The 22,262-nt window shown below is 26.9% G+C and overlaps 1 protein-coding gene, 1 long non-coding RNA gene and 1 pseudogene across 5 annotated transcripts; 1 reads left to right on the top strand and 2 right to left on the bottom strand.

Moving 5' to 3' along the window:
- Window positions 1-3,377: 3,377 nt before the first annotated feature.
- On the top strand, window positions 3,378-8,251 carry LOC114183433 (uncharacterized). 3 transcript variants are annotated; one of them, XR_014995307.1, is made up of 6 exons: window positions 3,378-3,507; window positions 3,648-3,678; window positions 6,170-6,868; window positions 7,020-7,050; window positions 7,150-7,175; window positions 7,371-8,251. It is a non-coding gene; the product is annotated as an uncharacterized LOC114183433 (long non-coding RNA). The 3 variants fall into 3 exon arrangements; XR_014995309.1 differs by lacking the exon at window positions 7,371-8,251 and having other exon boundaries at window positions 6,170-6,591; window positions 6,824-7,050; window positions 7,150-7,340; XR_014995308.1 differs by lacking the exons at window positions 3,378-3,507; window positions 3,648-3,678 and adding an exon at window positions 4,357-4,508.
- Window positions 8,252-16,099: 7,848 nt separating this feature from the next.
- On the bottom strand, window positions 16,100-18,555 carry LOC114184318 (MDIS1-interacting receptor like kinase 2-like). The gene is made up of 2 exons (XM_028071628.2): window positions 16,816-18,555; window positions 16,100-16,656 (listed from the first exon to the last, which is right to left on the bottom strand). The coding sequence occupies exons 1-2, from the start codon at window positions 18,467-18,469 to the stop codon at window positions 16,280-16,282; spliced, it is 2,031 nt and encodes a 676-aa protein (XP_027927429.2). The 5' UTR covers window positions 18,470-18,555; the 3' UTR covers window positions 16,100-16,279.
- Window positions 18,556-19,938: 1,383 nt separating this feature from the next.
- LOC146885991 (MDIS1-interacting receptor like kinase 2-like) lies at window positions 19,939-22,262 on the bottom strand (annotated as a pseudogene). The gene is made up of 2 exons (XR_014995415.1): window positions 20,542-22,262; window positions 19,939-20,424 (listed from the first exon to the last, which is right to left on the bottom strand). The product of XR_014995415.1 is annotated as an MDIS1-interacting receptor like kinase 2-like (transcript).

Raw genomic sequence — 22,262 nt, 5'->3', positions numbered from 1 at the left:
ACTAGGGATGGCAAGGGAGCGGGGCGGGGACGAGTTTCCCTATCCCATACCCATCCCCGCATAAGAAATTCATCCCCATCCCCATACCCAAACCCAACGGGTATCAAATATTTTTCCCATCCCCATCCCCACCGGGTAACGGGTATAATCTCGTACCCATACCCGTACCCGTGTTCTAACTACTTCAATATTAATTTTTATAAAAGAAAAAAAATTACGGTAAAGAAAACATAATATTATGAAATATTCAATATTAGGAGGATTTTCTTCGATGCCAAATACCTTAAAATAAATTATAATTGTTTACATTTTATATTAGAATACCAAATAAAATTTCATGTGAACCAAAACATTTATTAAATTTGCAAACTACAACATTGATGAACTTAGTTGATAAAATTAAAAAATATTTCAAAAAAATATAAAAGGAAAACAAATATTCAAATTAAAATATATTTTAAATGTTTGTTTACTTCAATTTTTTAAATTCTAATGAATCTCTTTTTTATACACTAATAAAAGTTATAATATATCACTTGATCAAAATAACACAAAGAACAAATAATAAAAGGAAAACAAATATTCAAATTAAAATATATTTTAAATATTTGTTTACTTCAATTTTTTAAATTATAATGAATCTTTTTTTTATACACTAATAAAAAGTTATAATACATCACTTGATCCAAATGACACAAAGAATAAATAATAAACATAATAATAAAATTTTGACATAGATTTTGTATCTTTTGAACTTCAATATATGTTGGATAGTGACAAAAAAATATTCATAGAAATTACATTAAATTTTTATATTGTAGTAAATAAAAGTTATTTATACAATTAAAGTGAAAAAAATTAGAGTATGATTAATAGTGAGTTATAAAATAACAAATAATTAGATAGAATATATCGAAATATTATTCTACATGATGAAAATAAACAATAAATAAAAATATTAAAAAACTAACAAATGTGTGTTTTAGAAATAATTTGAGAGACTATCGAAAGAAATTGCACAAAGGAAACCAAATGTATAATTAAGGTACGATAAAATGAAAAAAACCTTAGAGAACTAATTATTAAATTATGTTTGAAGTGGTTAAAAATAAATAGTTAGTGACCAAAAAAATTGTCATTAAATTACAAATAAATTAGTAATTAAATTGGTCACTAAATTAAGTACTGATTCGATCATTGAATCAGTCACTAATTTAGACAATAAATCAACTACTACCACCAATGACGAAAAATAGTGACTGATATGGGTTACTGACTAAATCAGTCACCATTTCATGTTTTTCTTGTAGTGAATTATCATATACTATTCTTAAATATCATTATATATATATATATATATATATATATATATATATATATATATATATATATATATAATTTTAACCACTTCAAACAGAATTTAAAGTGAAAAAATTACATTATGATTAATAATGAGTTATAAAATAAAAAATAATTAGATAGAATATATCGAAATATTATTCTACATGATGAAAATAAAAACAATAAATAAAAATATTAAAAAACTAACAAATGTGTGTTTTTGAAATAATTTGAGAGACTATTGAAAAAAAATCACACAAAGAAATCAAATGTATAACTAAGGTATGATAAGACGAGAAATATCTCAGAGAACTAAGAAAACTTTTCAAATATTAACATATATACTTAATGGTTGAAAAATAACGAAAATTATTTTAATAAAACAAAAAAGTTCTTCAAATTAAACAAAAATTAATAATAATAATAAGTAAAGAATTTTTTTTTATATTACCTTAAATTGAGAGTATAAACATTCTCATGTCAAAGGAAAATTTATAATAAATAAAAATATTAAAAAATAATATAAATATTCAAATGTGAGACATAATTTTTTTTTTATTAACATACATCATTTTAACATAATTACATAAAGGTTATGATAAGATAAAAAATATATTGGAGATGAGAATGAGTTTAATGACAAATGAAATAATTAAAAGAAATAAAAACTAGAAAAAAAAAAAATATATATATATATATATAGGTTACTTGATTAATTGGAATATTTTAATAATTTAAACGAGAATGAAGATATGGCGGGGACGGGTATTATGGCGGGAATATGTACATCCCCATACCCAACTGAAAAAGTCGGGGATTCCCCATACCCATACCCATACCCAGTCAATGCGGGGATTCCCCGTCAAAACGGGGACGGGTTCGGGCAATACCCACGGGGACGGGTTTATTTGCCATCTCTAAGTATTACAGATACATTTATACATATTTGTTTTATTTTTTTTTGGAAATTTTATTTTATTTATATAAGTTCTCTTTTGTATTTCGTATGCACGAAATAATTCTTTTTGTGTTATTTAATACGATATCATTAGTTATACTTATTTTTTATTTGTTTTTCATGAATTTTTCCATGACTTTTATGGAAAATTTCAATCTTTTCATCATTCTTTTTTCCCATAATCAAGGATGCGTCATCCTTTGTACTGTCACAATTATACTTCTTAGAAGAAAAGAATAAAGAAGGCTCTTCGTGGCAAAACTGAATTTAGTTTTATTCAAAGAAATGGAAGCACTGTGCTTCATTATTCCTAGGGATGGCAAAAATATATGTGTCTGCGGATATCTGTGGATAAAATTCACAATGAATAGTTACTACCCGCGGGTATTTATTACCCGCGAATAGCAGGTAGCGGATATTTTAATACCCGCTTATAAACGGGTCAGGTACAGGTATCATACTATCCGTACCCGCGGGTACCCTTTACCCGCAAAAATTAAAATTAAAATTTAATTTATATTTTATTAAGTTAAATTTAATTAAAATTAGAAGTAATAGTATATTTTATTATGTCAAATTTAATTATAATTATAATTTAATTTAATTTATATTTTATTTTTATAATTTTATATTAAAAAATTTATAGAATACATATTTTTTTAAATATTTGCGGGTATCGGATATCCACGGGTATCCGTGGGTTTTAAAAATATCCGCAGATATTTTTTAAGCGGATACTCGACGGGTAACGGACAGATTTTTTGTTGGCAGGTCAGATTGCGGGTAGGCATTATCCATACCCGACCCGACCCGTTGCCATCCCTAATTATTCTGTCGTTATAGGAAAAATATATTTGTACGCGTATCTATATATAATACAATTGAGAACCTAACAAAGAGCAGATTTTTATTAAAATAATATATCTGTAAAACTTGAATTTTGAATTTCTTTACCACTAATAGCAAAGAAGCTTATGTGTCAAGCAAAAAAAATTTTCAACAAAAAAAAAATTAAATGAAAAATCAAATTTTAAAACCTCAAACAAAAGGTAACCCTCCCACCCCATCACTCGTGCAGGAAATTCTTTTAATTTCTTCTCAGACTTTTCCTCTCCTCTCACCCTCTGTCTCACAAACAAAATTCTTTTTGTTCAGCACAACATCTTCTTCACTCCGATGCTTCTTCGCCAATGCTTCTTCTATAGAAGGTTTATTTTTTCTCTGTTTTTCTTTTACAAGATGTATGTAGTTTTTTTATGGTTTTTGTTTTCTGATGAAAGTTTCGAATTTTAATAAATGAATACATTCATCTATTTCTTTTCTTTACCTTATGATGTTTTGCTCTTAGAATCATGAGCATCGTCAAGAACACCAAACAGGTAAAAAATTTTATGCGATTTTTCGTTCTTCTACCACTATATTTAACTAATCTTCTTTGTTGTATTTATATGTTAAATGAATGTTTTGCTCTCAAATCTACTTTGTATTTGTTTTATTTTTGGTTTGGAGTGATGTTTTGCTCTCTGTAACATCCCTATTTTTAATAAACTGTATTATTTATTTTAAATAAAACACTTAGAAAAATTCTATTTTTTTTTACTAATGCTTTATATTTTAGTTCAAACATTAAAAATATATTTTATCATGATGTAGTTTTTACTTATTGAAAATAACAATAAAAACAAAACAAAACAAATTATATATATATATATTAGGAAAAATTATTGTAATTAAATAGGTGTGTGTAAAAAAAAAATATATGAAGAATCTTTTAAAAGAAAAAAAAATATAGAAAAAAAAAAAGAAGAAGAAGAAGAGATTAGAAGATAAGAAGAAAAGATAAGAAGAAAAGAAAAAAAAAGAAGATAAGATAAGATAAGATAAGAAGAAAAAAAAAATCTAAAGAGATAAACATTATCTCTTAATTAATGAATGCAATGATTACTTAAAAGGATAAGCACATGGATGTTATATATATATATATATATATATATATATATATATATATATATATATATATATATAGAATGAAGAAGGTTACGTGAGAAAGTGAGAAAGAAAGAAAGAAAGAAAAGGGGAGAGAGAAAGAAAGAAAGAAGAGAGAGAAAGAGAAAGAGAAAAAGAAAGAAGAGAGAGTAAGTTTAAAGCAAAGATTCAAAGAGATCCTAGTTCTCTACAAATATTATTAGTGTGCTCTTCAATCAATAAGGTAAGGGGGAGTGAGGTTAAGCTCTTATATATTAATCTTGATAAGCTCATGGGTTTTATATTAATCTTTTATTTATTTTGACTCATATATTATTCTTTTTACTTTCATTTAACTTATTTTCATTTATTATCCTCTTATATTTATTTTATTTAATCTCCAATTATATATTGATCCTGTTTATTTATTTATTTTATTTAATCTCCAAATATGTATTGATCCTATTTATTTATTTTATTTTATTTATCTCCAGTTACGCACTGGTCCTATTTATTTATTTTATTTTATTTTTATCTCCAGTTACGCACTGGTCCTATTTATTTATTTTATTTTTTATTTATCTCCAGTTACGCACTGGTCCTATTTATTTATTTTATTTTATTTTTATCTCCAGTTACGCACTGGTCCTATTTATTTATTTTATTTTTTATTTATCTCCAGTTACGCACTGGTCCTGTTTATTTATTTTATTTTATTTATCTTCAGTTACGCACTGGTCCTGTTTATTTAGTTTATTTTATTTATCTCCAGTTACGCACTGGTCCTATTTATTTATTTTATTTTATTTTTATCTCCAGTTACGCACTGGTCCTATTTATTTATTTTATTTTTTATTTATCTCCAGTTACGCACTGGTCCTGTTTATTTATTTTATTTTATTTATCTCCAGTTACGCACTGGTCCTGTTTATTTAGTTTATTTTATTTATCTCCAGTTACGCACTGGTCCTATTTATTTATTTAATTTAATTTAATTTATCTCCAGTTATGCATTGGTCCTGTTTATTTATTTTATTTAATCTCCAATTATGTACTGGTCCTGTTTAATTTATATTTTTTTTTATTTATAACGTTCTTACCCTTATCTAATTATTTATTTAAAGTTCTTGCTTTGATTCTTATTTTATCATTATTTTTACAATTAAAAATAAATAAATGTGAAGTGAAAGTATATATTATTTTATTCAGTGAGCTTGGATGTAAGAAAATTGTATGTACATTTTATCGTTGTTTTATATTCTTTGTATAGTTTATACAATGACATGAATTGATAGTCATCACATTTAATGACCTTTGAAAATATCCAAGAGTATGTCAGTTAAGTAAGAGTTAAGTCTGGTTTCAATAAGTTGAGATTAAACCAGTGTCAAAGTGCTTGTATTTGGGAAGTCACAGTTTGGTACACTGCGGGATGAAAGGCAGGGACCATGGTGGGGTCTAAGGAAGTTTTACTAAGTAGGTGAATATCTGGATAGTTCAGAATAGCGCCCTGGACTAGGATATTCATAGGCCAAACTTGGGACTATCCGATACCTGCTCGGCATCGCCAAGGTTAGGTAGTGAGTATATATCTCTTTTGTGAGCCGATGAATGGCTAATATTCTCGAGAAAGAAATAATTATGATTGTACCAATATTTTATGAGAAATACTCAACTACCTAATCACTTCCCAAAGCAATTTTTGATGTTCAGATTGGATCATCAGAAGTGGAATATGGATCCATATGTCTGGTAAAACAAGATCAAGTTTGGTGGTTATAGGTCCAAATCTAGGCCCCCGGTGTCTGCATTGTTTGTTGAGTTTATTAAGATTGATATTTAAGGCTTATAAAGACCTCACTCCTTTCATATTTTTTCTTTCATATGTACCTGTTGCATGAGCAGAAGAGGAACTTGCTCAGTGAGAGTTGTTCGGGATATTATTGGTGGATCTTCTGAAGATTGACTCATGGATAATTTCTATTAATATCTTTAGGAGATGTTAAAAATATAGAAAATCTTCTATTCTGATGTAGGACTCTTAATATTTAACAAATATATATTTTTGTAATATTTCATGAACAATTACATAGATGCAAACTACATATATGAATATGAAGTTATGTTATTATTAATGTTCTCTCAAGGATAATCGTATGGAAAAAAAAATTGATTCCATATTTTTTTATCAAATAATAATTATTTAGTATAGTAGTCGGGGTGTCACACTCTCAGATCTGCTTTGTATTTGTTTTATTTTTGGGTTGGAATGATGTTTTGCTATCAGAATCATGAGCACCGTCAAGAACACCAAAAAGACCAAAAAGGTAAAAACTTTTCTACTATTTTTCGTTCTTCTACCACATTTAACTTCTTTTTTATGTTGTATTTATATGTTTGATGGATATTTTGCTCTCAGATATACTTTTCTTTGTATATGTTTTGCTCTCAGATTCATAAGCACTGTCAAGAACATTAAAAAGGATTTTACTTCTTCTCCAAGATCTGAGTACTTTTTTATGTTTTTTGTTGTCTTTGATGGATGAATTTTTTTTGCAGATGGATGAAATGTGTAATGTGTTAAGAACACAGTAAAGGTTAAAGGTAGGTTGAAACTTTTGTTCTTCTCGCAGATCTTTTCTTCTTCTCCCATATCTGAATATTTTTTTAAGCTTTTTGTTCTTCTTGCTAATCTTTTCTTCTCCGGATCTGTTTTTTTATGTTCTTTTTCTCTAATAAATGATTGCTTTGTCAGATGGATGAACTGTTTGAGGAACATATTAAAGGTAAAAACTTTTGTTCTTCTCGCAAATCTTTTCTTTTTCTCTCAAACCTGAATACTTTTTTTGTGTTTTTTTCTCTAATGAATGCATGTTTTCTCGCAGATGGATGTTTCAAGAACCCAATAAAGGTATAAGTTTTTGTTCTTCTCGCGAATCTTTTCTTCTACTACCATATCTAAATACTTTTTTGAAGTTGTTTTCTCTGATGGATGATTTATTTTTGTCAAATGGATGAATGTTTGAATAACACAATAAAAGTACAAGTTTTTCTTCTTCTCGCGAATTTTTTCTTCTTCTCCTGGATCTGAATACTTCTTCTCCAGATGGATGAAATGTTTCAAGAACACAATTTGTATGTCTTTGAGATGAAGGAATTGTTTCAAGAAGACAAAAAAGGTACAATTTGTTTTGAATCGTTTTTGCTTCTACCACCTATATGTAATGTTGAATGTCTTTTTTTTTTTTATCAATGCAGTTTTTCTTTGAAATAAATTAATTGTTTCAACAAGACAACAAACATACAATTTTTACTTCTTCTCTCATGTTTTCTGCTTCTACCACATTTAAGTAATTTTCTGTCTTTTTGCACCTTAAAAATGAAAATTTTCTTTTAGATTAATGAAATCTTTTTTTCTTTTTTCTTAACAAAGTGTCAAACACATTCATGTTTTTTTAATGATTTTCACTTCGATTTTTTATTTATGGATTTTTTATATTTTTGAATTTTTAGTTATCTTTGACTGAAGTTTTTGTTCTGTCACAATGAAGGTTATCCTTTTCCTTTTCTTCATTTCTACATCATAATTTGTTTTTTCGAGAGGTTTCATTTCAAATATTTAAATTTAATTTATTTTTTTATTATGTATTCCATTTTAATAACTTTAACGTTATTATTTATCTTTATGGTTGGAATAGCCATGATCAACATATTTATAGTTTTGTCTTTATATTTGAATTAAAATTAATTTATTTTTGTTTATTTATTTAACCATAATTATTGCTATTTAATAAGTTGTGTAAGTGCAGGATAAGCAATAGATGTAAACCATCATGGTGTACAATTGTGACCGTTGGAATAACTATCATTATCATATTCTCTTTATATAAACTACAAATGTTGGAATGTATTTATATCTCTCAATCTATTCTCATTTTATGAGTAACAATCTTCTCCCACTTCATTACCCATCTATAAGTAACAATCTTTTTCGTCTTCTCTTCTGTTACTATTCTTCTTCATTACCAATCTATTTTATGGTTAAATATCAATTAAAATTATCGTTTTTTATCACTTTTTCTATGTTATATACTGTCATAAATTATGAATAAATTTATCAACACGTATCCGTATCCATTATAATCAAAGTAATGCTAAGAAATAAATATTTAAATTTAATTAACTTAATTAAATATTACAAATGAATAAGCAAAATAAATAATTAATAAAAATAAAGTTGAATGAGAAATATTTATAACAAAATAAATACATAACAAGAAATAAAGATTGGAGAAATGTTTATTATAATATATTCATATTTGTCAATAACTTTAGTGGTCAATAATGTTTACAAAGTTTGAACATGAGGAGCGATAATCACTTATCTTTGAAAGTGATAAAGACAAAATCAACAAAGATATCATAGTTATTTATTTGTTTGATTAATTTTTTCTATTTCATTTCTGTTTCATCGCAAGTTTTTTATTCTTATTTAAAAGACCTTTTATGTTTACAATGTTTCATGTTTTCTATTTTATATTTTAAAATAATATGTTTTGAATTCTAATTTTAACCATTATTAACTATTTTATATTACTTATTTTAAATACATTTATTTACCAAAATAAAAATTAAGACTTTTATTTTTTGTTTTACCTAACTTACTGAAGAAGTTTTTTATACTTTTCAAAACTTAAATTTCATCCTCCAAATATTAAAAGAGGTTGAGAAAAATAAAAATAACTTTTTAGTTTCTCCCAACACTACTTTCAAGGTAAACTTTTGTCTCTTCCAACACGTTTTTATCATTAATTATAATTAATTATGAAGAAACAGACGATTTTTTGTGTGTCTCACTACAATGTTATATTTGAAATTATTGTATTATAATTTTAAATGAAAAATGTTTTAAAAGATCTACCTACCTTTTTGAAAAAATTTTATACTGGTTTCAAAAATTTTCTCACCTTCACATAAAGTAAAAGTCATTTTGAATTACCAAATCTCTAATGATATCTAATCTAATATGCAATACATAATATTGCAAAGCTAACAATATTGTTTTGAGTTCTAAGTTTAACCATTATTAAACGTAAATATTACAAATAAATGAAAAAAATAGTAAATAGTATACAACAATTAACTTATAACAAAGAACAAAGATAGAAAGAGAAATAACAAAGAATAGATAATAAAATAAATATATAAATATAAATTTGTTATATATAAAATAAATACATATATTTTAAACTTTATGAATTTCTAGATGAACAAATAATAAATTTAAAGAACTTGATTGCATACCTTTATAAAAAAAAAATTCTACATTAAATGAGTGCACTTTTCATTTTCTTTTTCATTTTTTCAATTGTGTGATAGAATGAACTTTTATGCAAAAATGTCAAATGTTTTTTGTGATTTAGTCGACAATGTCAAGTTTATTCTTTTATTATTCTTTCTTTGATTTATTTTTTATATGTGCAAAAAATATAGATAAAAGTCATAAACAAGATGTATTGTTTTCAAATTCACAACATTGTTAGTGATTTTTACTAACAACATTTTTTAAAACAACTTTTTTAGTGATAACCTTATTTAAGTAAGTTATATTAATAGTCTTATTCGAAAAAATAAATTCAAAAAATGTATGAGTGAAAAAATAAAAGTAATATTCAGTTACAAAAACATCTTATGACAACAAGACATTCAAAAATCTTAATTGATCTTAGGTGTACAAAGTTATAACTTACAACTTTTTAGAAAATAATGTTTTTAATTAAATATATATATATATATATATATATATATATATTTATTGAATAATAATAATAATAATAATTATGAAGGTAAATACTTTCAAACAAAAATATATAATTAAATATTTCACTGTATATGTTTTGAAATAAATTATTTTAAATAATAAATTTAATTTCATAACATAAAATTTACTATTTCACAAGTATAATAATAAACTATATCCAAATCATAAAGGCAAATCATAAATTACAATTTTTTTTATAATAAATGCAGATCATGCAGGTGAAATACAAATTTTCAAAAAAAAAATTAAAATTAAAATCAAGATCACACTCCAATAAATATTTTTTAAAGTTTAATAAGTTAAATCTATGAATTACTCTTTCAATATTTACTTATTTTATTTAACTTTCTAAAGAAGGTTTACACACCTTTTAAAAATTTTCATTTTTCCATACCTACTTTTCATCTTCAGAAATCAATTATGTTGACAAAAATAAAAATAACTTAAGATACCTGTTCTCCAATATGATAGTTTGCTTTTTTTGTTTCCATACACTTAAGATACATATTACAAAAATTTGAAATATATGGTATTAAAGTTTGTATTTGAAATTCAAAATCACAAAAAACTATAATAATATGGTGATGAAGTTTGATTAATTATTTAATTCTTATTTAATTGATTTGGTAGAATATATAATGTCAATATTAGTTAATTTTGATAGTGCCATATTTTGAAAGTATGTTTTATATGAGTAGTATCATCTCTCTATGTATGCCTAGTGATTGAAAATGACAATTTCATAATTAAAATTTTAAATTATTTTAATATTGTAGTCGATCACTCAAGTGTTATATCTTGGAAGCTTTTTGTGTTTTCAAAACGTCTTTGATTTAAGTAACGTGGAAAATCTTCTGAAACAAATTTTTCACGATTTAAGTCTTCATACTTAAGTCTTTTAATTATTTATTCTACAAACTTCATTTATTTATTTATTTTATTTTTTCAATTATTATTTATATTTATTTATTATTACATTAAATGCAATGTAATCATTGTTTTTGTTTTTGGATTGCTAAACCACTTTTTCATATTTTTAAATAAATATTAACATAATTGAAATACTAATAAATGACGCACACATATTTATCTAATTTATTTAATGAATTAGTTGGACCATCTTATTGAGTCTTTTGGATGTAGGGTTTAGGGAGTGATTATGCCGTTACTTCAGAATTTCAAATGTAATTATTTTTTTTTTATATTTACTATGTATTTTTTGATTCATTTATTTATTGGTTATGATAATTAAAAAATAATCTTAAATAATATAATATTTGGGAACAAAATCTTAAAAATAAAGAGTTGAAAAACTTTAATGATTTTTTATACTAAAATAATATGTTATAATTCATAATAATATTCAATAATAATATAATAACATATTTTGCATTAAATGAGTACACATCTTTTCATGCATTGATTCTAACACACACACATTAAATGAATGTTGTTTTCTAATACATGCCTTTTTCCAACACACATTCTCTAATCCCTGTCAATCATAAATGTTTTGTATGAACATTAAATTTTATCGAAAAAAAATAGATATGCACTTTTCATTTTTTGAAATGTGTGATACAATGAACTTTTATGCATAGATATCCAACTTGTTCAGATTCCATGATTTGGTTGACAAGGTCAAGTTTCTTCTTTTATTCTTCTTTCTTTGATTTCTTTGATATGTGTAGAAAATATGGGTAAAAGCCAAAAACAATGCATACTATTTTGAAATTCAAAGCATTGTTAGTGGCTTTCCTCAACAATATTTTTGAAAATAATTTTTTTTTAAATGATAACATTTTTTAAGTAAGTTGCATTAATAACCTTTTTTAAGTAACTTTTTGAAGAAAATTTATGCACCTTTCCAAACTTTTCATACCTTATTTTCATTAAGATTCATATTCTTAAAGATGATGGTTGGCTTTTTTTTTTTTAATACACTTAAAATGCATATTACCAAATTTGAAATTCGAAATATGTTGTAATAAAATTTGAATTTGAAATTTAAAATCGCAAAAAAGTATAATAATATGGTAACAAAGATTGATTAATTGTTTAATTAATTTGTTTAATTCTAAATTAATTGATTTGGTAAAACATAAAGTCAATATAAATTTATTATGACACTTACATATTTTAAAAGTATGTTTGCAAAAGAATAGTCTTATTTCTCTATGTATGGAGTGATTGAAAATGACAATTTCATAATTAAAATTTTAATTATTTTTAATATTGTAAGCGATTATTCAAGTGTTTCATAATTTAAGATTTTCATAATTTAAGCCTTTTATTTATTTATTTTACAAGCTTAATTCATTTATTTTACAAACTTTCAAATATATTAAACATTCACACATACATATTCAAATATATGTTATAATTAATTGTAAAATGTTTTTTGAAACTAAATATTAAAATTAGTTTATTGGAAACCGATATGTTCTCTGTTTTTTAAATTAATTTCTTGACACTAAATATCTTTTAATATATAAAATAATAATGTTTGGATTTAAAATTTGAAATCGTAAAAGACCGTAAATCAAATTAAATTTAACATTTAAAATATAAAACATATACAAAAATTTAAAATATTTTTAATAAATATTCTTAATGTTTCTCATAAAAATATATAAAAATTCATAACGATATAATAATTATTATAAAATATAATAATATTTAACAAAAATATAATTATAAAATAACACAATAATATCAACCTAATAATAATAATAATTAAAATATAATGTACAAATTACAATTTTTTTTAACTTTAAAATATGAAAATACTTACCATTTAAATTTTAATCTTATTTCAATATTTCATATTGTAAAATTTGAAATATATATATATATATATAATGTTTGAATTTGAATTTTGAAATTTCAAAAAGCTATAAAAAATATTTCAAAATGTAAAGTGAAAAGGCGGGGCGAGGCAAGGTAAAATGGGTCGGACTGGAACGTTTTGACACCCCTACAAAAAGTTGTAGAATGTTAAAGCCTTTTTAATGAATTTTTAAATGTTTTTGAACAACTTTCACATATTTTTGAATTTCACAAAAGCTTAAACAATAATTTAAAACATAAATTTTATAACATAGGCATTCATATATCATTGCAAAGTGAAAATTATAAATTCTTGAAATTTTTAAAGATATAAAATTCACTAATGATTTCAATTTCAATATTTTTATTTCTAAATTAAGATACATATCGACAAATTTAAAATTCAAAATATAAAGTAATAAAGTTTGAATTTAAAATTCTAAATTGTAAAAACTATAAAAATACAGTAACAAAATTTAAATTTGAAATTCAATATCCAAAAAAATAGAAAAATGTCTCCAAAAGAATAGTCTATTCTTTATATCTTTCTACACGGGTCTACATTGTAGTTTTCGATCGTTTTTATCTTTATATTTTGTGTGCATCGTCTTTCTAACATTTGTATTTTTAAAGAATCTATTATTTACATTTATATACATGGTCTATCAGTTATAATTTTATATTGTCTACTCTTCATATTTTTTTTATCGTCTATCTTTTGTATTTTTATAGGATCTACTCAACAATTTATATATCGTTCATCATCTTTATTATTAAAAAATCAACTATTACATTTTTCTACATTATCTATTAAATATTTTATTTAAAATTTAATTTAATTTCTTATTTTTAATTAACTCAATCTTAATATATTATTTAAAATAATTATATATAATATATTTTGTTAAAAATAAATATAAATAACTTAAATTAATTTTTATCATAAAATTAACTAAAATTTTTATTTAGTTTAATAAAATAAAAAAAAATTATATTAAATTTAATTATATTTTTACATTTTTAAATTTTTAAAATCTCGTGCCCCGTGCGGGTACAAATACTAATAATAGTAATCAAGTGCAAAAGTGTCTTGGCCCCATAGACGGTGCCAACGTTTTTGTCACGTTAGTATTGCTTGACTTCAAAGTCAACTTTAAAGATCTGAATGCAACCATTTCTATGTAACTGCTTCTGCTCTCACAACGTTCCATGGATAGGAATGTTTACAAATTGTTGTCCTCACCAATAAAGTGTTATCGGAGATATTTTATTTATTTAGTTCGTTGTAGAGACATTTATAATTTTGTTTTATATTTCATGAACATTAAGTTAGTTGTTATTGATTATAGAAAAGAAATCTCAGCATCGGAAACACAATTATTTTATTACTTATAAGAGGAACATAAGGTTGTTTTAATAAGATATATCAAAATATATTTTTTTATTTATTTTTATTGTTCCATTACTTAATGTTTGAGAAAAATTTAATAGAAAAAAATATTATTGTTTATTGTATGTTTTGTTTTAATTTCAATTTTAGTTGAATTAGTGTTGTTCCTCTGTTATCCAGCAATGGTATTAGAGCGAGGTTCTTGACTGTAAAATATATGAATATATCATGAACTTGCAACTAATATGATATTTTACGTTGAGTGATATAATTATCAGTTGGAAGTCTAAACTTCAAGGAAGAGTCTCCCTCTCAACACTAAAACTGAGTATGTAACTACATCAGAAGATATGATATGGTTAAAAAACCTTCTAAAAGAATTAGGAAAACAACAAGACGACTCTCCATTGTTCAGTGATAGTCAAAGCGCCATTTGTCTTGCTAAAAATCCAATTCTTCATTTCAGATCCAAGCACATTGAATTGAAGTATCATTTTATTAGAAACTTGATAAATGATGAAGACTTGTTTTTGTTGAAGATTTCAGGTATAGAGAATCCAGCTGATATGTTGACCAAAATTTTCACAACAACTAATTTGAGGCGTTGCATTGCCTCAACTGACCTTCAAGAAAATTGATGAAGGCACTACACTAGGTGGTAATGTAAATCAAACCCAAGTGAAAGAATTATTAGTATTATGGTGCTTGATTTAGTCCCACATCGTTTAAAATTGTGATATGTGATTCTCTATTTTATTATATATTAAAATTAAGTTGATTAAAATTAAAAAATCAAATTCAATTTTAAATGAAATATTGAGTAACTAATATAAAAAAATGTAATGATAAATTCTACTAAAGAATTTATTTGATTTACATGATCAACTCATCATCAACATAATATAACACATAACAAATATGAGTTATCATTGTTCTTAAATATTATGTAATTAATTATATTTAACAATTAGTTAAATGGGTATTTTACATAAAATACTCATTTAACCGATTGTCCAACATTGTTAACCACATTTTAAACTTTGTTAATCCAAACTTTTTCCAATCAATTGCAATAATTAAATTAATAAAATTCTTCCCCCCAAAACCTCCCAGCAAATAATTAGAACCAGATTATTAACTGTATAAATATGGATAATAAAATAAATTATGTAGTATCTTTTTTTCTTAGTTACTATTTAATAATAATTATATTGAAAGTTCGTTAGAAAAAAAATTTTAATGATAATTAAAATGTGTATAAGGCACACATTAAAAAAAGTAATTATTTATTTATTTATTTTAAAAATCAATTATTTTTTAAATTATTGTTCAGGAATGCAAATCATGAATAAAATTGATTAACAAAAGAAATTAAACTTTAGACATAATTGACCTTTTAAAAATTGATACGAAGATTTTTAAATTTGGAAAACTTATAGTACTATTTAAGAACTAAAATAATAGTTAATTAGATATAAAGTTGAAATATATTTTCATTTTTAAAATAAATCAGTTTAAAGATAAATCAAATCGATATGAGTAAAATATAATCTAAAAGTTGAAATAGTAAAAAAGTAAATTAAGTTGAAATATATTTCCATTTTTAGGACGAGTTTAAAAATAAAACAAACAAATACAAGAATAAAACAACTCTATATGTACATGACATAAAAATAAATATGAATAAAAAAACAAATTAATAATATCAAATGACTAAAAACACAAACTTTGATATACCTGTTAACAAAATAAACATAGATAATAAAATAAAATTTTTTAGTATTTTTTTTATATCATTAAATATGTGTCACAAATAAGAAGTACTATAATTCATAAGAAACATAAAACGAAAACTCGTTTAACTTAAAAGAAGATAATTTCAAAAAGTATTCTAACTATTCATGTGATAAACAAGCGAAAAATCTTCATTAGAAGTTGTTGCAATCTAAATTTCTGCTAAAAGATTTCAGAAAGTTCACAATTTCAAGGAGTGCCTGAGTTTTTGACTCATGAGCTGGTGTAGTGAAATATGATGTAAAGGAATGTTGAATGGTGTGAGCTGACTAAGAAAACATTGAGAGATGCGTTTCATTGTTGGACGAGAGAAAGGATTGGGATTTAAGCACGCAAAAGCCATAATGGCAACAACAACTATGTCTTGTAAAACTGAAAATGTTGGGTGCAAGAGCCGTTGGTCTAATATTTCACATAATTTGATGTCACCACCGGCAGAAGTTGAATGAAGTGATGAGAGTATTTCCTTCGGATGTTTTCCCATCAAAGTTTCAAGTGCCACCACTCCGAAGCTATACACATCACACTTTTCATTCACAACCATTGTATACGCAAGCTCTGCATTTTGACAATATCAAATTAAAATAAAAGAAAAATAATTGAAAATACGAAACTGTAAAAGGCTACTCCATTTACTTGTTGCATGTATTTTTTATTAGTCCTCATCTACACCAAATCATAAATAAATAGGAGCAGAGAAAAACATGAACAATTTACCAGGTGCTATGTATCCAATGGTTCCTGCAACAATAGTTCGATTGGATGAATCGAGGTTGAGAAATCGAGCAGTGCCAAAGTCGGAAACAGTGGGCTCCCATTTGGAGTTAAGCAACACGTTACTGGTTGATACGTCTCTATGGACTATAGGAGGGACACAATCATGATGAAGATATGAAAGAGCATGTGCAGTACCTTTCACTACGTTAATCCTCTTTTTCCAATCCAATTCCATTGCTTCCATGTCATTAAGTAACACAGAAAACAAGCTTCCGTTCTCCATGTACTCATAAATCAAAAACATGATTCTTTTGTGCAAGCAGAATCCATGGAGCTTCACTATATGTCGGTGCTTTATTTTTGATAATACTTTGGCTTCGTTTCTGAAACTCTCATCAAATGTGTGGACCTCTGCTTCAAAGTCAAGGAGTTTTTTCACCGCAACAATCTTGCCGCTTGGTAGTTGAGCCCTATAAACACTCCCGTAAGCACCTTTTCCGATACAATATTTGAGGTCAAAGTCTTCGGTTGCAGTAATGATGTGTTCATAGGCTATGCTTCCGTCATAGTTCCATATGCAAAACAAGTCCCCATTCTTGGATATTTCGGTTATTCTTGCTTGTTTGTTCTTGATTGCAATGCGATTGCGCTTCAGATATAGAAGTAGTAAGAAAACCATGATTAGAAATATGGTGATAGAAAGAATTATGACCAGCTGCCTTCGTTTCTTCTGGCTGACTGAACAAGACCGGAAATGGTATTCCTTTTGTACATTTGTAAAGTTGCTGCACACACCCTTGTTCCCCATTAGCGCATATGGATGTACACCGTTTGGAATGGGACCCTTCAAACGGTTGAAGGAAAGGTCCAGGTAGTGGACATTATGTAGGGACAGAGGAATCGCTCCGGTAAGACTATTGTAGCTTAGATCCAGACTTTCCAAAAATGGAAAAAATCCATCTGAGAAAGGTTTTAGAGAACCGGTGAGTAGATTGTGCGAAATGTGAAGATTTTGAAGGTTCCTGAGTTTTGAAAGTGAAATTGGCAAGGTTCCAGTGATTTTGTTGTAAGATAGATCAATGATAGTAAGATTCTTAAAGAATGAGAATTCAAAAGAAATAGGACCTTCAATGAAGTTGTTGGAGAGTATTAGGGTGGATAGTTTGATTAGATTTCCCATTGAAGGAGGTATCTGACCATGAATAGAATCGTAGGACAAATCGAGATAATTGAGATTGAGAAGATTTCCTATCGTAAAAGGTATCTCTCCATGAATAAAAGTGTGAGATAAATCAAGATAGGTAAGTTTGGAAAGACTACCAATTTCAGATGGAATAATCCCTTCTAGACCACAGAAGGAAACCTCAAGACGTTCCAAATTCTTAAAAGCAAAAAGGTTTAGATTTGCTAATTGAATGGGTTTCTCGGAATACGGATATGTGATACGAGTTACACTTCCACCATCATTGCAACTTATATCAGTGAATGAACATATATCTTGCGGCAAATCCCACCACCATCCACTATTAATTAGAGCGTTTGCTTCCAATTGAAGCTGCGATGGTGTAGACGCGCATCCCAACTCCAAAACAGAGACTATAAAAAACAAAACATACATCACAAGATGGCAATTGGAAACCAAAAACTGCATCATCTAGAGTAATTAATACAAGGTATATTTACGAGAAACTTAAGTTTCACTCAATTATGTTCACCGAATACCATGCTAGCTATCTCCTTATTCTTATGATGTGATAAGCCGTGTTGGGTGGAAGAGTCATAAACATGGACTTCACAAGGCTTTTTTTGACCCATTCACGCTCTGTATGCATTGCTTGACTTAGGTCACTCTGAACCCATTTCTACTTTCCATGATGGTATTGTGTTGAAATTTTTGTCATTGCTAGATAGATGACACGGCTGTATAAACAAATTAACCATACGACAATCATTTCAAAAGCATTAAATACAAAATAAATTTATATTTATCCAAATTAAAAATAATGTTTGAATCTATACTAATATAAGGAATAGCGGTAACTTTAATTTTATCTTTATAGATTACTGTACTGTTGGTGCAAATGTAAAAGATAAAATTACAGGTACACAAAAGCTAAAATCTATTAATATAGGCAAGGTTGGAAAAAATGGCTAATAGAGTAAAGTTTGAGATTATAAAGAGTTTGTATAATATACAAAGTCAAGTGGAATATTTATGAGATAATGATTTGTATGCATGTAATAGTAATCAAGTGCAAAGATCCAGTGTCTTGGCCCGATAGACGGTGCCAACGTTTTTGTTACGATATTATTGCTTGACTTCAAAGTCAACTTTTAATATTTGAATGCAACCATTTCTATGTTACTGCGTCTGCTCTCACAAACGTTCCATGGATAGGAATGTTTAGAAATCGTTCTCACCAATAAACTGTTATTGGAGATATTTTAGTTATTTAGTTCTTGTTGTAGAGAGATTTATAATTTTTTTTTATATATTTTATGAACATTAAGCTAGTTGTTATTGATTATATTTTTTAAGTTTTTTTATTGTCAGTAAAGAAATCTCAGCATTGGAAAAAACAATTATTTTAGTACTTATAAGAGGAACACAAGGTTGTTTCAATAAGATATATGAAAATATCTTTTTTTACTTTTTTTTTATCATAACTTAATGTTTTAGAAAAAAATTTAATAGAGAAAATATTGTTGTATATTGTATGTTTTGTCTTACTTTCAATTTTAGTTGAGTTATGCTGCTCCTATGAACAATAGTATCAAAGTTAGGTTATTGATTGTAGAAAAATATGAATATGTCATGTGCTTGCAACTAATGTGATATTATTGGATATAGAGTGTGGTAATGTGAAAGTTCATGTCTAGAAAAGTTCCTTAAGGAAATACTTAGTATTTAAGTGTGTTCGTGACTAATTCACCTTACTTGATGTATTGTTTCACTAAATAGTATTTATTCATAAAGTGCATAAGTCAGTTTCAAAAATCATGGCAACAAAATATAAGATAGAGAAACTTAATAAGAATAATTTTTCATTGTGAAAATTGAAGATGAAGGTAATTCTGAGAAAAGCTAGTTGTACAGATGTAATTGAAGAAAATTATGTGGACTATAATTCATACGAAACGCAAAATGAAAACTAGTTTAACTAGCCAAATAATAATTTCGAAAAGTGTTTAAACTATTCACATGGTAAACAACACAATATTTTTGTTGAAAGTTCATAAATTTAAGTTGTGTTTGAGTTCTTGACTCATGAGCTGCTTCAATGAAAAGACGTAAAGGAATATTGAATGGTGTGAGCTGACTAAGAAAACGACGGGAGATGCATTTCATTGTGGGGCGAGAACAAGGATTGGGATTTAAGCATGCGAAAGCCACAATGGCAACAACAACTATGTCTTGTAAAACTGAAAATGTTGGGTGTGGTAGGCGTTGATCCAATATTTCACATAATTTGATGCCATCATCAGTAGAAATTGATTGAAGTGATGAGAGTATTTCCTTAGGATGTCCTCCCATTAAAGTTTCCAGTGCCACCACTCCAAAGCTATACACATCACACTTTTCATTCACAACCATTGTATACGCAAGTTCTGCATTTTAGCAACATCACATTGAAGGATCAAAAGGAAAATAATGGAAAATACAAGTGCAGAAAACTAGTCTATCTATTTGCTTGTTATATGTAGAGGAAAATATGAAGAATTTACCAGGTGCTATGTATCCGATGGTTCCAGCAACAATAGTTCGATTGGATGAATCAAGGTTGAGAAATCGAGCTGTGCCAAAGTCAGAAACAGTGGGCTCCCACATGGAGTTAAGCAACACATTGCTGGCTGATATGTCTCTATGGACTATAGGAGGGACACAATCATGATGGAGATATGAGAGAGCGTGTGCAGTGCCTTTCACTATGTTAATCCTCTTTTTCCAATCCAATTCCATTGCTTCCATGTCATCAAACAACACAGAAAACAAGCTTCCTCTCTCCATGTACTCATATATCAAAAACATGATTCTTTTGTGCAAGCAGAATCCATGGAGCTTCACTATGTGTCTGTGTTTTATTTCCGATAATACTTTGGCCTCGTTTCTGAAACTCTCATCAAATGAGGGGACCTCTGCTTCAAAACCATGGAGTTTCTTCACCGCAACAATCTTGCCACTTGGTAGTTGAGCCCTATAGACACTCCCGTATGCACCTGTTCCGATACAATATTTGAGGTCAAAGTCTTCGGTTACAGTAATGATGTCTTCATAGGCTATGCTTCCATCATAGTGCCATATGCAGAACAAATCCCCGTTCTTAGATGTTTCAGTTATCCTTGCATGTTTGCTCTTGATTGCAATGAGGTTGTGCCTAATGTATAAAAGTAGGAAGAAGGCCATTAATAAAAAAATGGTGATAGAAAGGATTATGACCAACTGATTCTGCCTTGGTTTCTTGTCACGAACTGAACAAGGCCGGAATTGGTATTTGGTTTGAATATATGAAATGTTGCTGCATACACCTTCGTTCCCTCTTAACCCATTTAGATCTAAACCGTTTGGAATGGGACCATTCAAATTATTGAAGGAAAGGTCCACATAATAAGCATTCAGAGGCTGAGCAATCGGTCCGGTGAGATTGTTGTAGCTTAGATCTAGATTTTTCAAGAATGGCAAACGTTTACCTGAGAAAGGTTTTAGGGAACCAGTGAGTAGATTGTGTGAAATGTTAAGATATTGAATGTTTACGAAGTTTGAAAGTGAAGTGGGAAAGGTTCCATTGATCTTGTTGCGAGATAAATTTATGACACTAAGATTTCTTATGAGTGACAATTTAGAAGGAATGGGGCCTTCAATGTAGTTGTTAGACATGATTAGGGTCGATAGTTGGGTTAGATGTCCTAGTGATGGAGGTATTGCACCTTGAAGAGAATTGTAAGATAAATCAAGATAAGTGAGCTTGGAAAGATTTCCTAATGCTGTAGGTATTTCAACTCCAAGATAATTGTTAGATAAATCAAGATAAGTGAGTTTTGAAACACTACCAATTTCAGATGGAATAATCCCTTCTAGTCCACAGAAGGAGACCTCAAGACGTTCCAAATTCTTAAAAACAGAAAGTTTTAGATTTGCTAATTGAATGGGTCGCTTATAACACAGATATGCGATACGAGTTACACTTCCACCATCATTGCAATGTATATCATCAATCAATGAACATATTTGATGTGAATGTGAGTGCGACAGATTCCACCATCCACTATTGATTATAGCGTTTGCTTCCAATTGAAGCTGCGATGGTGTAGACGACGCGCATCCCAACTCCAAAACAGAGCCTGCAAAAACCAAAGCATAGATAACAAGATGGAAATTGGAAACCAAAAACTGCATCCTAAGTTAATAGAGGTAATTAATAGAATAGGTATATTTTTGAGAAACTCGA

The sequence above is a fragment of the Vigna unguiculata genome, chromosome 5 (genome assembly GCF_037176805.1).
Source record: "Vigna unguiculata cultivar grain cowpea cultivar isolate G323 ecotype 2 chromosome 5, ASM3717680v1, whole genome shotgun sequence".
Taxonomy (NCBI): Eukaryota; Viridiplantae; Streptophyta; class Magnoliopsida; order Fabales; family Fabaceae; genus Vigna; species Vigna unguiculata.
The sequence above is the reverse complement of the archived record's forward strand: the minus strand, read 5'-3'. Positions and strand labels throughout refer to the sequence as shown.